This window comes from Amblyraja radiata, unplaced genomic scaffold (genome assembly GCF_010909765.2).
Source record: "Amblyraja radiata isolate CabotCenter1 unplaced genomic scaffold, sAmbRad1.1.pri scaffold_4_ctg1, whole genome shotgun sequence".
In the NCBI taxonomy this organism is placed as follows: domain Eukaryota; kingdom Metazoa; phylum Chordata; class Chondrichthyes; order Rajiformes; family Rajidae; genus Amblyraja; species Amblyraja radiata.
The window spans coordinates 414954-429410 of NW_022630571.1; the positions used below are offsets into that span (position 1 = coordinate 414954).

At 40.3% G+C, this 14457-nt stretch overlaps 1 protein-coding gene across 10 annotated transcripts in view; it reads left to right on the forward strand.

Moving 5' to 3' along the window:
• tsc2 (TSC complex subunit 2) overlaps positions 1–14457 on the forward strand; it is a 96518-nt gene that overhangs the window by 18332 nt on the left and 63729 nt on the right. For all 10 annotated transcript variants that reach the window (XM_033016788.1, XM_033016796.1, XM_033016787.1 and 7 more), the window contains exons 8-18: positions 182–307; positions 1551–1624; positions 2574–2700; positions 4635–4778; positions 7051–7188; positions 7874–7977; positions 8167–8248; positions 9339–9494; positions 10405–10524; positions 13219–13341; positions 14228–14334. In XM_033016788.1, the coding sequence (XP_032872679.1) occupies positions 182–307; positions 1551–1624; positions 2574–2700; positions 4635–4778; positions 7051–7188; positions 7874–7977; positions 8167–8248; positions 9339–9494; positions 10405–10524; positions 13219–13341; positions 14228–14334 (1301 nt within the window). The remainder of the gene's footprint in view (positions 1–181; positions 308–1550; positions 1625–2573; positions 2701–4634; positions 4779–7050; positions 7189–7873; positions 7978–8166; positions 8249–9338; positions 9495–10404; positions 10525–13218; positions 13342–14227; positions 14335–14457) is intronic.

A 14457-nucleotide genomic window follows, 5' to 3' on the forward strand; every position in this document is an offset into this window, starting at 1 on the left:
GTTTGAACTTCGCTCCCTTCTGTTCTCAATTGATGGCGTATGTGGAAACTGAAATTAATTGTTTGGATAATCACTGTTGCTTCAAAGTCATGTGGTTCTTGCCATGCTTTTGGTTTAGACTGGTGTTCTGGTCTGAAGTGAAAATGTAGTAATTGTTTTAACATCTCTTCGATTCTCGCAGGTCTCCTTGCAAGTCCTCGATGCAGTTGTCTGCTACAACTCTTTGCCTTCTGAGTCTCTCCCGGGATTTATTATTACACTCTGTCGTACAGTTAATGTCAAGGAATTCTGTGAATCTTGTTGGAAGGTAAGATTTGTAACAACCAAAATGCGTAAGTATAAAGAAAAGACAAATCGCTGGAGGAACATGGCAGGTCAGGCAGCGTTTTTAGAGGTGCAGCATGGAAACAGGTCTTTCAGCCCACTGAGTCCATGACCAGCGATCACCCTGTACACAAGTTTTATCCTACATCTTAGGGACAATTTACAAAAGCAAATTAACCTACAAACCTGCACGTCCTTAACCTGTTCACTGCCAAGCTTTTTTTTAAACTATACTCGACCCAAAACATCTCCCATTCATTCTATCCAGAGATGCTGCCTGTCCCGCTGAGTTACTCCAGCATTTTGTGTCTATCTTCGGTATAAACCAGCATCTGCAGTTCCTTCTTACACTTCTTCAGATCCCACAGACGACAATTTGTGTCGGGAAACATCTTCGGACTGACTGATGATATTTTGGGTCAGAACCGTTCTGCAGGCTCAGTCTGGAGAAGGTTCCCAACACAAAACGTTGATTATCCATCTCCCTCCACATACGCTGCCTGACTGCTGAGTTCCTCCAGCACTGACATTTTAAAATGCTTTGTTGTACAAAAATGCAGGAACTGAATGTTGGTGTTTAGAAATTTGACACCAAATTGAAGTAATAGCGAAATCGGCTGAAAAGACAGTAATGATCGCTACTCTGAATTATCAAGAGTTAAAAGCATAAGGAATTTAAGAACCTTTTTGGTTTCACCACTATTCCCTGCTTATGGATGGCAACACAACTCATTTTCTGTTCTCATGTGGATGCCTTTCCATTAAAGAATAGCTATTATGCTTTACCATTCTTGCCACCAGGTGATCTGTCATAGTTTTTGTTATGATGAGCCAATGAAACTAAAATATGTTTCTCTACATTTAGAACATAGAACAGTACAGAGGATAGACACAAAATGCTGTATCTCTGGAGAAGATGGATAGGTGACGTTTCTGGTCGAGACCCTTCTTCACATTGAGCCTGAAACATTACCTACCATTTTCTCCAGCGATGCTGCCAAATGAGCCAACTTGATGAGCCGAATGGCCTAAGTCAGCTCCTATTACTTATGAATTGTCAACCTTGCTTGAAGGCCATGTCACTATAAATAATTGAAGGAAAAAATGGGTAAATTCAATCCTCAACTGACTGATAATTGATGAATTCACTGTTGACACCTCGGTGTTTCAATGCAAGGACTATTGCTATGTCAAATTAAGGATGTAACAGGATGTTCTTTTTCCAGCTAATGCGCAAAGTCTTGGGAACTCACCTGGGACATAGTGCAATTTATACAATGTGTCGTATAATGGAGGACAGGTATGAACATATTTTCACTCTCTACCTTTTATTTAAAAGCATTGAATAATAAATGAAACATACAGATAACCCTCGTTATTATGGACCGGGGTGGGGGATGTTGTCCGTTATTGCCGATTGTCTGCTATAACCAAGTAAGGGATTCACTGCAACCACCTGGTGGTGAAACACCTCCATGAAACAAGGAGTTGTTTTCAAATATAAAGTTCTTTTTAACAGCAGGTAATGTATTTTTGTTACTGCAAGCTAAAAATACTAAAGGCTGTTTGTTGCATTGGGTAATAGAGCATAGTTTAATAGGGTTAGCATAGTGGGGCAGCGGTAGTTGCTCCTTTACAGCGCCAGAGACCCGGTTCGATCCTGAGCTGTCTGTATGGAGTTTGAAGGGTCTCGACCCGAATCATCATCCGTTCCTTCTCGCAAGAGATGCTGCCTGTCCTGCTCAGTTAGTCCAGCATTTCATGTCAATCTTCGGTGTAAACCAGCATCTGCATTCTTCCTACATATTGTACGTTCTCCCTGTGACCACGTGGGTCTTCTCCGGGTGCTCCGGTTTCCTCCCACGCTCCAAAAATGTGCAGGTTTGTAGGTTAATTAGCTTTGGTAAAATTGTAAGTTGTTCCTAGTGTGTAGGATAGTTTTAGTGTATGGGGTGATAGTTGGTCAGCGCGGACTGGGTGGGCCAAAGGGTCTGCTTTTGCGTTGTATCTCTAATGTATCTCTAAAGTATCATCGTAAAGGTGCAGATTAAAGCAACTGCTTGTCAAAGTCTGTGGCCTCCTACAGTGTAACTAGCAGCCTGCGTTCTTAAAGAGACTGATCTATAATCAAAATCCATTATAAATAGGTCCGTAATAACGAGGGTAGACTATTTTAAATATTTGCATAGTATCTACTGCAATCTTTCTTCAGCCGATGATTTGATTTAACTTTGTTGTTTTGATGTTAGAATGCACATGGATGATGCTGCTTTGCTGAGAGGTGCCGTATTCTTTGTTGGAATGGCTCTCTGGGGTGCACATCGTCTCATTACCCTGAAGAGTACCCCAACATCTGTTTTGCCTTCTTTTTACAAGGTAAGACTGGGTAACCTTTCCAGACCAAAGCAACTTCTGGGTCCAAATCTGGAGTTTATGTTCGTAGCTTTGTTTTGGTGGAGTTACTATAACAATATTTAAAGGATATTTGGATAGGTACAAATTCTCTGGAAAGGTTGAGAGGGGTTTGGGCCAAACGCGCGGGCAGATGGGATTCGTGTCGATGGGGCATCTTGGTTGGCACAGGCAATTTCGGCTGAAGGGCCTGTTTTGATGCTCTCTGACTGACACTATCACTAACTCTATCACTAACTCTCTGACTATCACTAACTATCATTAACTTTCTGACTATTTTATGTGCAATCACTGCTTTTGAAGTTTATGCAATGACCATTCCATGAAGGGGAGATTGGACATGCTCAGTATGTTCAGATTAGCTTCCTGCATTAAGAGTTTAAAGATCATTGGGTTTTAAACCATTCTGACGGGTATGTGAAGGGGGAAATCAATATAAAGCTGTATAATCAGATTAGTTTCCTGTATTAAGATTACAAAAACCATTGGGAATAAGACCAGTTTCAATATACATGTTTAAAAAAAACTAAATGTTGAAATATTCAGCTGGTCAGATAACATCTGTGGATAGAAATAGAATTAACATTTCAGATTGATTATCTTTCATCAGAAGTGATAACATTTGAGCAAAGGACAATTTTAAAAAGTGAATGAAGAAGAGAATGAGAAGTGGGACAGGAGTTTTTCTATCTCCTTGCCACCTTTCACAGGCAGTTCTAATGGTGTTAATGAACATTTGATTTTTTTTTATTGCGCCAATGTGACTGAAGGAGACAATTTTGGGCAATGTTCACTGCGTATGAAACGTTCAGTAACTTGCTGGCAATATTCAGTCATTCAACTGATGGCCCATAATTTTTTTAACATTATTCAGTAAGTGAAAATACTTGAAACTAAACAAAACACAAAGTGCTGGAGCAACTCAGTGAGTCAGGCATGAAATGTGGAGGGAATGGACAGACAACATTTTAGATCGGGAACCTTCCTCGGACTTTCCTCGATCCGAATCATTATCAGCCCTTTCCCCCCACAGAATCTGCCTGACTCGCTGAGATCCTCCAACACTTTGTTTTGCTGAAGATTCCAGCATCTGCAGTTACTCGTGTCCCCATAACATCAAATGAAATTAGATGAATGATTCAGTCACATGCTATATAATAACTAAACAGTTAATATTTAGAATATGTAGAAACTGTTAATATTTAACACATTTACAATTGATATTGGACATATGCAAACTGCGCAATTGGACACAAAATAATTTGATTTTTATTCCAGTAAACCCTCACAATATCGGGCCAAGGGAGGGAAGGATGGTGTCTGTTATTGCCGATTGTCCGCTATAACCAAGTGAAGGAGGTAAAGTTTAACCCAAGGCTGGGAGGGAAGGAATGTGGCGTTGGGAGGGTTTCAAGCAGCGGGAATTCACAGGGCCGGGAACCGCACAGCCCCTGGCCCCACACATGGTGAGCCGGGGATGGGCCCCTGTACTGACGCCGCCTTCGTGCTGCTCGCTCACGCCACTCACGCGATCGGAAGCTCCCGCCACCTGGCACCAGCTCATTGTGTAACTGGTGAAAGGTGAGGGGCAACGCAAGCCTCAGTTCACTATCAGCTACATAGAAGTCCTTTATTATGAGGGTTTACTGTATCATACTCACTTATTCTGGCACAATGTTAATTTAAACTTTTAGATCTAGCAGTCAGTAACTCATTCAATGTTAGCAATGGTGTTGTTTCATCTCTGAACTTGGGGCTACAATAGATGCTGCCAGTTAATACTCAGGTAACTATCCTGGGTACATGCTAACTGAGAGACTATTAACTGACCATTTACAAGTAGATTCAGTGCGGTATATATAATTTCAAGATACTATGCAACTGGTCCTTCCTTCCAGGCTATGACGAGTGCCAATGCTGTGGTATCCTATGAAATTGTTCTTTCCATCACTCGACTGATCAAAAAATATGGAAAAGAACTGCAGGTGGTTACTTGGGAACAGCTTATAGATATAATTGAGCGATTGCTTCAGCAAATTGAGGTAAGTTTGAAGTCTGCTTGTTTAAATCTTGGTGTTTGTCTTTTAGACAGGGCATCCAGGTCTTTATTCTATAATCCTAAGTGTGCCCGTTATTCCACTAAACACAAACACAATTCTGTGAAAAGGACTACTTTTTACATCAGGCAGCCAAGATAATAGAAACATTGGTGCAGGAGTAGGCCATTCGGCCCTTTGAGCCAGCACCACCATCCAATATGATCATGGCTGATCATCTAAAATCAGTACCCCGTTCCTGCTTTTTCCCCATATCCCTTGATTCCTTTAGCCTTAAGAGCTAGAGCTAACTCTCTTGAAATGTTCATTATTAGCTGCCATCTCTGCAGTGTGTAATTTTTTCCTGGTCATTTATCCTGATTTTTCTAATCAATAAATCAGGAAGAAATAAGAAGCCTAAAATTGTAACACTTGCATCCCCAAAGGACAAAGTAGATTTGAAATTCCAATATTCAGTGATTACATTTTGTTTGATTTCAATTTTGAATTGACAAGGAACCTTTCAGCTCAATAGACCTATAGCAGCTTCTCTGAAAGCGTATTCCTGTTAGTCCATTGTTCTTTCCCCACAGCCCTGCACTTTTATTTTAGTTTAATTTGGAGATACAGTATGGAAACAGGCCCTTTGGCCCACCAAGCACACGCCCACCAACGATCGCCCCTACATAGTTCTACCCTACACACTAGGGACAATTTACAGAAGCCAATTAACCTGCCTGTCCTTGGAATGTGGGTGGAGATTAGAGCACTCGGAGAAAACCCACGTGGTCACAGGGCGAATGCACAAACTCCGCACAGACAGCACCCGTAGTCAGGATCGAACCTGGGTCCCTGGTGCTGTAAGGCAGCAACTCTACCACTACGCCACTGTGCAGCAGTAGTTATTTCCTATTCCAGGTAAATATTCATTTCCCCAAATAGTGAATTGTGTTGATGTATTGCAGATCAATTCTTTTTGTTGATACATACATGTTGGAATCCATACAACCTCCACGCTTAACTTTCCACTGTTTATAAGCTCTATAATGTAATTTCCTTCGATTTGGCACAGCGATCAAGCATTTATTTCTGTTTAGTAACCCAGAGGCCCAAGCTAATAATCCTCTGATAGCATGCGTGTAATCTTCCTTAGTTTTTAGAATGTGAATTCAATTAAAAAAATTTAACATTTGACCTGTGTTTTTTAAGCAAATGAGTTGTTCTCCTGAGATCTAATATCTTAAAGTAAACACATCAATTTTCTGTGATTGATTTGGTGATTGTTGTTAATTGCAATAGCAATTTCCTCTACTTTGGCATTGAATCCGGCTTCCAGTTGGAAAAAGTATGCATTGGCTGTGACTCATTGAAAAGTGCTCTCTCTTCTAATTGAAAAGCTCCAGGTTTGAATCCCACTCTAGAGACCTGAGCACAGAATCTGGGTCAAAGCTCCACCATCAAAAGTGGAATGAAGCACTTTAAACAGACAGGGAATTATTCCTGACATTCTGGTCAATATTTATCCCTCCCTCGATGTTATTTAAACAGGGCAGCATAGTGAAGCAGCTGGTAGAGTTGCTGCTTCACAGTGCCAGAGATCTGGGTTTGATCCTGACCGCTGGTGCTGTCTCTGTGAATTTTACGCATTCTCCCTGTGACCACGTGGATTTCCTCCGGGTGTTCCCGTTTCCTCCCGCATCACAAAGGCCTCTTTAAATTGCCCCTAATGTGCAAGGAGTGTATGCAAAAGTGGGATAACGTGGAACAAGTTGGAATGGATGATCGATGGTCGGCGTGGATTCGGTGGGCCGAAGGACCTGCTTCCCCTCTGTATCTCTAAAACTGAAACCAAACGTATCATTATCTGCGTGTTTTATAACATGGATCATAGAACAGTACAGGAACTTAGGCTCATAATGTCTATGCTAAATGGGACCAGCTTTGATTAGACATCTTGGTCAACATAGACGAGTTGGGCCGAAGGGCCTATTTCCATGCTGGATGACTCTTATGACGATATAAACTAGTCTCATCTGTCTGCACATGATGCATTTATGATGTTTTTAATCAAATTTGTTCTGTGCGTGTTGGCTTTTCTACAAAAGTATTCTTTGACTTTGGGAAGTCCTGAAAATGTGTATAAATGTAAATCTCCCTGCTTTAAAAAAACCTTGTTATGATGATATGTTGGAATTAATTCAAATAACATGCCTGTGTAACATGCATTTTAATGTTGGTTAGACATCCCCCTAATTATTTTTATGGTCCCAATTTTTAGACACTGGGTAGTAATGAGCTGTCAATTATTGTACATGAGCTGCTAACCACAATAGAAGAGTTGTATGAACTGAACGACTATCACGGTCCTCAGGAACGATTATTTGCACTGATTGAAAAATGTTCCAATAAAAGGCCGGTAAGATTCCAAAATTGCTGCCGTCATCTTTATTTGTGAAATAGTTCTTGAAACGTCTGATATTGAGCTGAATTGTACTGCTGCTGCTTGAATTGTAGTACTTGCTATAGCTGCTTAATGGTGCACATTTGATGTCAAGTACAGTGCCCTCCATAATGTTTGGGACAAAGACCCATCATTTATTTATTTGCCTCAATACTCCACAATTTGAGAGTTGTAATAGAAAAATCACAAATGGTTAAAGTGCACATTGTCAGATTTTATTAAAGGGTATTTTTGTACATTTTAGTTTCGCCATGTAGAAATTACAGCAGTGTTTATAGATCCCTCACCTGGCAGCTTGTTCCATATACCCACCTCCCTTTGTGTTAAAAGGTTGCCTCGCTGGCTCCTATTATTAAATTTCTCCCCCCCCCCCCCCCTCATCTTATACCTATAGTCTTTTCTTTGACTGGATAGCATGCAACAAAGGCTAATTCTTTGTATGTATACATACTTGGCTAATAAAATTTATTCAGTTCAATTCCAGATTCAATTTCGCTGTACCTCTGTACACATGACAATAATAAACTAAACTAATTGGTACGAGAAAAAGTAATGCAGTCCATTCTGTGATTTAAAAGAAATGCTGGTACAAAACTCGTTAACCATTTCACACATTGTATTTTGTCTTAAATGTTTGAAGGAGATCTCCGTCCTTACACTGGTGTCGTACCGGGCTCAGTCTATTCACCCAGCCAAGCACTGCTGGATTCAGAATCTGCAGAAACTAATGGATAAGTTCTTCAAGTAAGAGTCCGTATTCATTTACTCTGCTTCTCCTGCATTTTTATTGACCCGTGATTTTTGTGGGTCTGGCGATTTTTTTCTTTCTTTTTCTCTCTCTCTCATCCCCACCGCCCCTGATCATAGCTGGGAAAATGTAAATTCTGTAGATACTTTAGCATTCCCAGTGACTTCCATCCTTTTTCCTTCCAGGAATGAAAATCGAAGCACCATCCGCAAGAAAGCTCTGGACGTCTTGTTGTTTGTTTTGAGCATTAATCGACAATTATATGAAGTGAGTGAAAAGTCTGAAGGGTAGGTTTCAAGCAAAATATCAAAGTACTGGGGTGATTCAACGGGTTACGCAGCATCTCTGGAGAACATGGATCAGGCTTAGAATCATGGAAAAGGCTCAGTATGAAGTCTGAAGAAGAGTCTAAACCCGAAACGTCCCCTATCCATGTTCTCCAGAGATGCTGCCTGACCTGCTGAGTAACACCAGCACTTTGTGTTTTTTGCTCATGGTTCCAGTATCTGCAGTTCCTTGTCAAAGGTTGGGTAGCCAGGTTTTGCGTGGCAAAGTTTTAACGATAGGTTGTGGACCTATGATAGGGTGTAGGTTTGGCTTTGGCAATTTTGTTTTCGGGAATATCTGTTACTATCTGTGATTGCATTGGAGTGCTTGGCCTCTTTCATGTGAGTTAAGAGTTTAAATTATGTGTGCTCCCATCTATTCCCAATGCTGGGAGCCTTGGAGCAGATTGATAATTCTCTGAGCAGGTTATCTCCTGGTGATCACTGTTCAATTTTTACATTGATGTGTATGTATTGCATTGATTAGCCAGAATGATTAAATTTAAGCTATGAATGTTGTATACATAGTTGACTTTTGTTTCTTCAAAACTACATAATTAAAGACGTGTCCCACCCCAGTCAACATAATCAAAGATAGACACAAAATGCTGGACCTGTCCCACCCTGGTCATTTATTTTTCTCCCTGCTCCTGACAGGCAGAAGGTACAGAAGCTTGAAAGTGTGCACCACTAGACTCAGGAACAGCTTCTTCCCCTCCGTTATCAGCCTTCTAAACAGTCCTTCCATAAGCTAGGGTGTAGTCGGATTCACCCCTACTCCATTGAGGACATTGGACTTTGCCTAAGAAATGAATGCGCTACAATGCTGAGAACTATATCCTGCACTCTGTATCTTCCCCTATGTTCTATCCATTGTACTTGAGTTTGAACTGATTGGATCAATGTATGGTATATCTTTTCTGCTTGGATAGCATTCAATAAACCCAAACATTCCTCCATAAAGTGTCAAAAGAGGATTGTCGCTGGTGGTTATTTCTGATAATTTAATGCAAGTATTGTACGTTTCACAGGAGGAGCTAATTGAAGCAGTGGTGATCCCTCAACTTGGGCATGTTGCAGAGGATAAGGATCACATGGTACGGAGATTGGCTGCACAGCTGCTCGTAGACCTGGCAGTGGACTGCCACACGCCTCAGTTTAACAGTCTCTTGGACATCATAGAAAAGGTATTAGTTCTGAAAGATAGCATTTTTTTAATTTAATTTTAAATTTTATCTTGGCATCATATTTGGCACAGACATTGTGGGCTGAAGGGCCTGTCCCTGTGCTGCACTGTTCTATTTTCTATTTATTAATATAATTTGGTTTGTGTCCAAAAGCAGGGAATAGTCCTGACAAATTTGATGTTGTTTCTAAAAGTGCAAAATCATGTACCGAAGTGGTTGCACAGTGCAAACTCGTCGCACAGTATTTGATTTCCACTTCATCTCTTGTCTATTCCATGTGAATCTGTTTGTTAGAAATTGTAGTTATGTGATTTTTGAATAGAAGCAACATCTCATGATATAGCTGTTAAAATATTGCGGGTTGCTTTCATAAAATGGTAAAGAGTTGTGTTTAAAATATAGCCATACCAATTATAAACAATACAAATTCTTAACTCATAATAGCAATACAAATTAACTCATGTTAAGATTGCAAGAGGTTCACTATTGTTAAGATTTCATGAGACAATTATATTGCATTGCAATTTGATAATTTATACTGAAATACATCTATTTCACCAATTAATAGTTTGTAACTAGGTATCTCTAACCTAAAATATTGAATATATAATTATGTATGGCTACAACATGCATGCATGTTTAGTTTAGAGATACAGCATGGAAATGGCCTCTGAGGGTTACTGAGTCCAAGTTAACTGGCGATAACCCATTCATACTAGTTCTATGTTATCCCACTTTCAAATCCACTCCCTACACACTTGGGGCAATTTACTGAGAACCAATTACCTTACAAACCCTCATGTCTTTGGGACGGGATAAAACAGGAGCACCTGGAGGAAACCCTTGTGGTCACAAGGAGAAAACACCTAAAATTAACAAAATATATTAATAACATTAATTTGTTTTTAAGGTTATCAATCGACCACTCATTGATCCATCTGTTGTTGAAGCAGTGGAAAGCAACTTTCTATACGATTCACCTCTGGAGGACGTGAAGACAGCAGTCTTGGGTCTTCTGGAAATTCTGCAGGTTGATCATATGCTTAATTTCATGTGAGCTTGTTTTTGTGAATGTTGAGCTTGAAAACCTGGCTACCTTTAATGAACAAGCCAACCTCAAATGCTTAGGCACCCTTCGTGAACCGTTCTCTGTGGAAGCAATTAAGGCTGTGTCACTGGCCTGTTGGTTATTCAACTGAGATAAAAACTGACATTATTTGGTTTAAAAACATAATTTTAGCCGACTTTCTATCCATTCCTTATGTTGGCTACTTTTAATAGCTTACAATTGTGCACAAATTACCCTGAGAGTCATAGAATCATACAGTGCGGAAAAAGCCCTTCGCCCTACTTGCCCGCACCAACCAACATGTTCCATCTACACTAGATCCACTTGCCTGCATTTGACCTATATACCTCTAAATCTGTCCCATCCATGTACCTGTCTAATTGCTTAAAGGTTGCAATAGTCCTTGCCTCAACTACCTCCTGGGCAGCTCGTTCCATACACCAACCACCCTTTTTGTGTGAAAAAGTTACCCCTCAGATTCCTTTAAAATCTTTCCCCCCTTCACCTTAAACCTATGCCCTCTGGTCCTCGATTCCACTACTCTGGGCAAGAGACTCCGTGCGCCTTCCCGAGCTATTCCTCTCATGATTTTATGCACCTTTATAAGATCACCCCTCATTCTCCTGCACTTCAGGGAGGGGTTGAACTACAAAGATTGGTATTGCGTTGAAGTAACAAGTCCTTTGGTAGAATTGTTTGAAAGATACAGCAGGGAAACAGGCCCTTCGGCCCACAGAATCCATGCCAACGATCGATCACCCGTTCACACTACTTCTATGTTATCCCACTTTTGTGTCCACTCCTTACACACATGGCTAATTTACAGAGGCCAATAAGCCTACAAACCCACACATCTTTGAGATGTGGAAGGAAACCGAAGCACCCAGAGGAAGCCCATGTGGTTACAGGGAGAGCATGCAAACTCCACATAGACAGCATACGAGGTCAGGATCAAACAGGTCTTCATAGGTTCTAGGAGCAGAATTAGGCCATTAGTCCCATCAAGTTTACTCTGCCATTCAATCATGGTTGATCTATCTTTCTCTCTCAACCCCATTCTTGTGTGGCCTTCTCCCCATAACACCTTACGCCCTTATTAATCAAGAATTTGTCAATCTCCGCCTTAAAAATATCCATTGACTTGGCCCCCACAGCCGTCTGTGGCGATAAATTCCACAGATTCACCACACTATGACTAAAGAAATTCCTCCATCTCCTTTCTAAAGGTACGACCTTTTATTCTAAGTCTATGGACTCTGTTCTTAGACTCTCTCACTAGTGGAAACATCCTCTCCACATTCACTCTATCCAGGTCAAATTATTGGACCAGCAATCCTGACAGTTGGATTGATTTAGGGTTAAAACCTTACATAAAAGCTTGGAAATCTAAATAGAGTCAAACAGAAAATAGGCCCTTCAGCCTAACCTGTCCATGCCGACCAAGTTGCCCCGTCTCCACTAGTCCCGTCCATATCCTTTTAAGCCATTCCTATCCATGTGTCTTTTAATTTTTGTGATAGTAATTGCCTCATCTACGCCCTCTGGCAGTTTGTTCCATATACACATTACCCTGTTTGTAGAAAGGTTGCACCTAAGGTTCCTATTAAACCTTTCCCCTCTCACCTTAAAATTGAGTACATTTCTGAATAACATCTGGTATTCATAATGGTGACTATTAGATTCCCAGATAACTCAAATAAAGATTTTATGGGAATCGATTGAAATCCGGTCACAATCTAAATATTATCTACTCAACATCATAACAGGAAAACATGAATAATTTTAATGATGGGAGAATCTTAACTACCGTCTGAATATATTGTAACAAGTCACTTACGTTGAGGGGAACAAAACACTGATCATGTGAATACATTTTAAAAGCAATTATAGAGTAAATATAATTGCGTTTTTATCACCGTATAATGTGTGCCAGCCCAGATAACGTGTAGTTTTCAAGATTAGAATTTGTACTTCTTAAAATACACAAAATAATTTTGGTAAGCTAATAAGATTCATTAAAATGTTCCACTTAATTTAACTTCCCACAGAAATGAAATGGATCATATCAAAGAGTGTAATTAGTAAGGTTTTTGTAATTTCTAGGTGCTTGTTCTTGGTGGTATTTGAACTCTCTTACAAAGTAAGCTGTTTTCCTTTCTTTCCTGCATCTCCATAAAACTACCATTATATATTTAGTTTAGTTTAGTTTATTGTCACATGTACTGAGGTACAGTGAAAAGCTTTTTTGTTGCTGCTATCCAGTCAGTGGAAAGATTATACGTGATTACAATGAAGCAATCCACAGTGTACAGATACAGGATAAAAGGTATAATGTTTAGTGCAAGATAAAGTCCATAATATTCCGATTAAAATATAGTCTGGGGGTCTCCAATGAGGTAGGTGGTAGCTCAGGGCTGCTTTCTATTTGTTAATAGGATGGTTCAGGTGCCTGATATGTTTCAGTGGCATTTAAAAGACTTTTGGATAGGCACATGGATATGCAGGGAATGGAGGGATATGAATTGTGTGCAGATAGGTAAGAGTGGGCCGAAGGGACTGTTCTATGGTCTGTCTCAGCTGCAAAGTAAGCATCTCTGACCCTGAGTTCACACCACACTGTATTTTGGCATAATTCATGCATATTTTTCTTCCCAGACCAAGTTGTACAGTTTGCCTGCCAGCCATGCGGGTCGAGTCTATGAACTTCTGATAAGCCACATACAGTCACATTACCTGCAAATGTACCCCTCTGCTATTGCCAGCAGTATTCGCCTGAAGGTAGGTAAATCTAGAGAATTCATTACCCAATAACCTTAAATTTGTGCAGCCACATCCTACACCAGATTTCTGGACACAACATGTTGGACAAACTCAGCGGGTCAGGCAGCATCTCTGGGGTAAATGGATCGATGACGTATCGGGTCGGTACCCTTACTCAGACCGATTGTCGGGCCTGCCTGACGTCATCTGTTGTCAACCCTAGATTTGTTCTGGTCTTTTCTTGCTTCTGGTCCCCCTTTCCAATCAGTCTGAAGAAGGGTCCCGACCTGAAATGTCACATATCCATGTTCTCCACAGATGCTGCCTGACCCGCTGAATTACTCCAGCATTTTGTTTTTATTGATATAAACCAATGTCTGCAGTTCCTTTTTATTAATTTCCAGATGTTTAGATGTCTGTTAAACAAATATTTTTCTTTGAAAAAAAAATAGCTTTTACTTTGAAGGCCAGCTTTCCCCTCAGACCTGTCTCGGGTTTGGTTCTGCAAACCTGCTCACTGTTATTCTAAAGTTCAACGATGATATAATCAACTGGACAACTTCCATTTCAGGAAGCAAAATAATGCTCTTGTGATGCAATTAGGACAACATTTTAAAGGCTGACATTTCTGTGAATGTTCCTATCTCAGTGCATCATCCGATGAGGAGTTGTGCTCTTTAATAAGCGTATAATCAGAGATATTTATAAGTAACCTCACTTTGGAGGTCAGACATTCTTGTCTAGTACATATTATTAAATATAATTTAAATCACAGCACCTTCTGATATAAACTGGTCATTGTATATGCGGTAAGTTCTAAAAGTGGAAGGTATGATTGCTTTGCAGAGCCTCCTGTTTCTAATTGTAAGTGTGTTTTTTGATGAGTCGTGTTTTTTCTCTACAGGTGTTTAATTTTTTCCTGCATCTCCGAGCAGACTCTCTCTTTCGAATCGGAGTGCCAAACAAGGACAAGATTGTAAGATTCAGTCCCTATTGTTTCTGTGGAAGCAGGTAAGCAGTCTGTAAGGGTGATGGAAGTGAAGTCAGTCCAGGCTTTCAACAATGAATTGGATAGACTTGGATTGTTCTCTCTCGAACGTTGGAGTTTGAGGGGAGACTACAGTAGTAGATAAA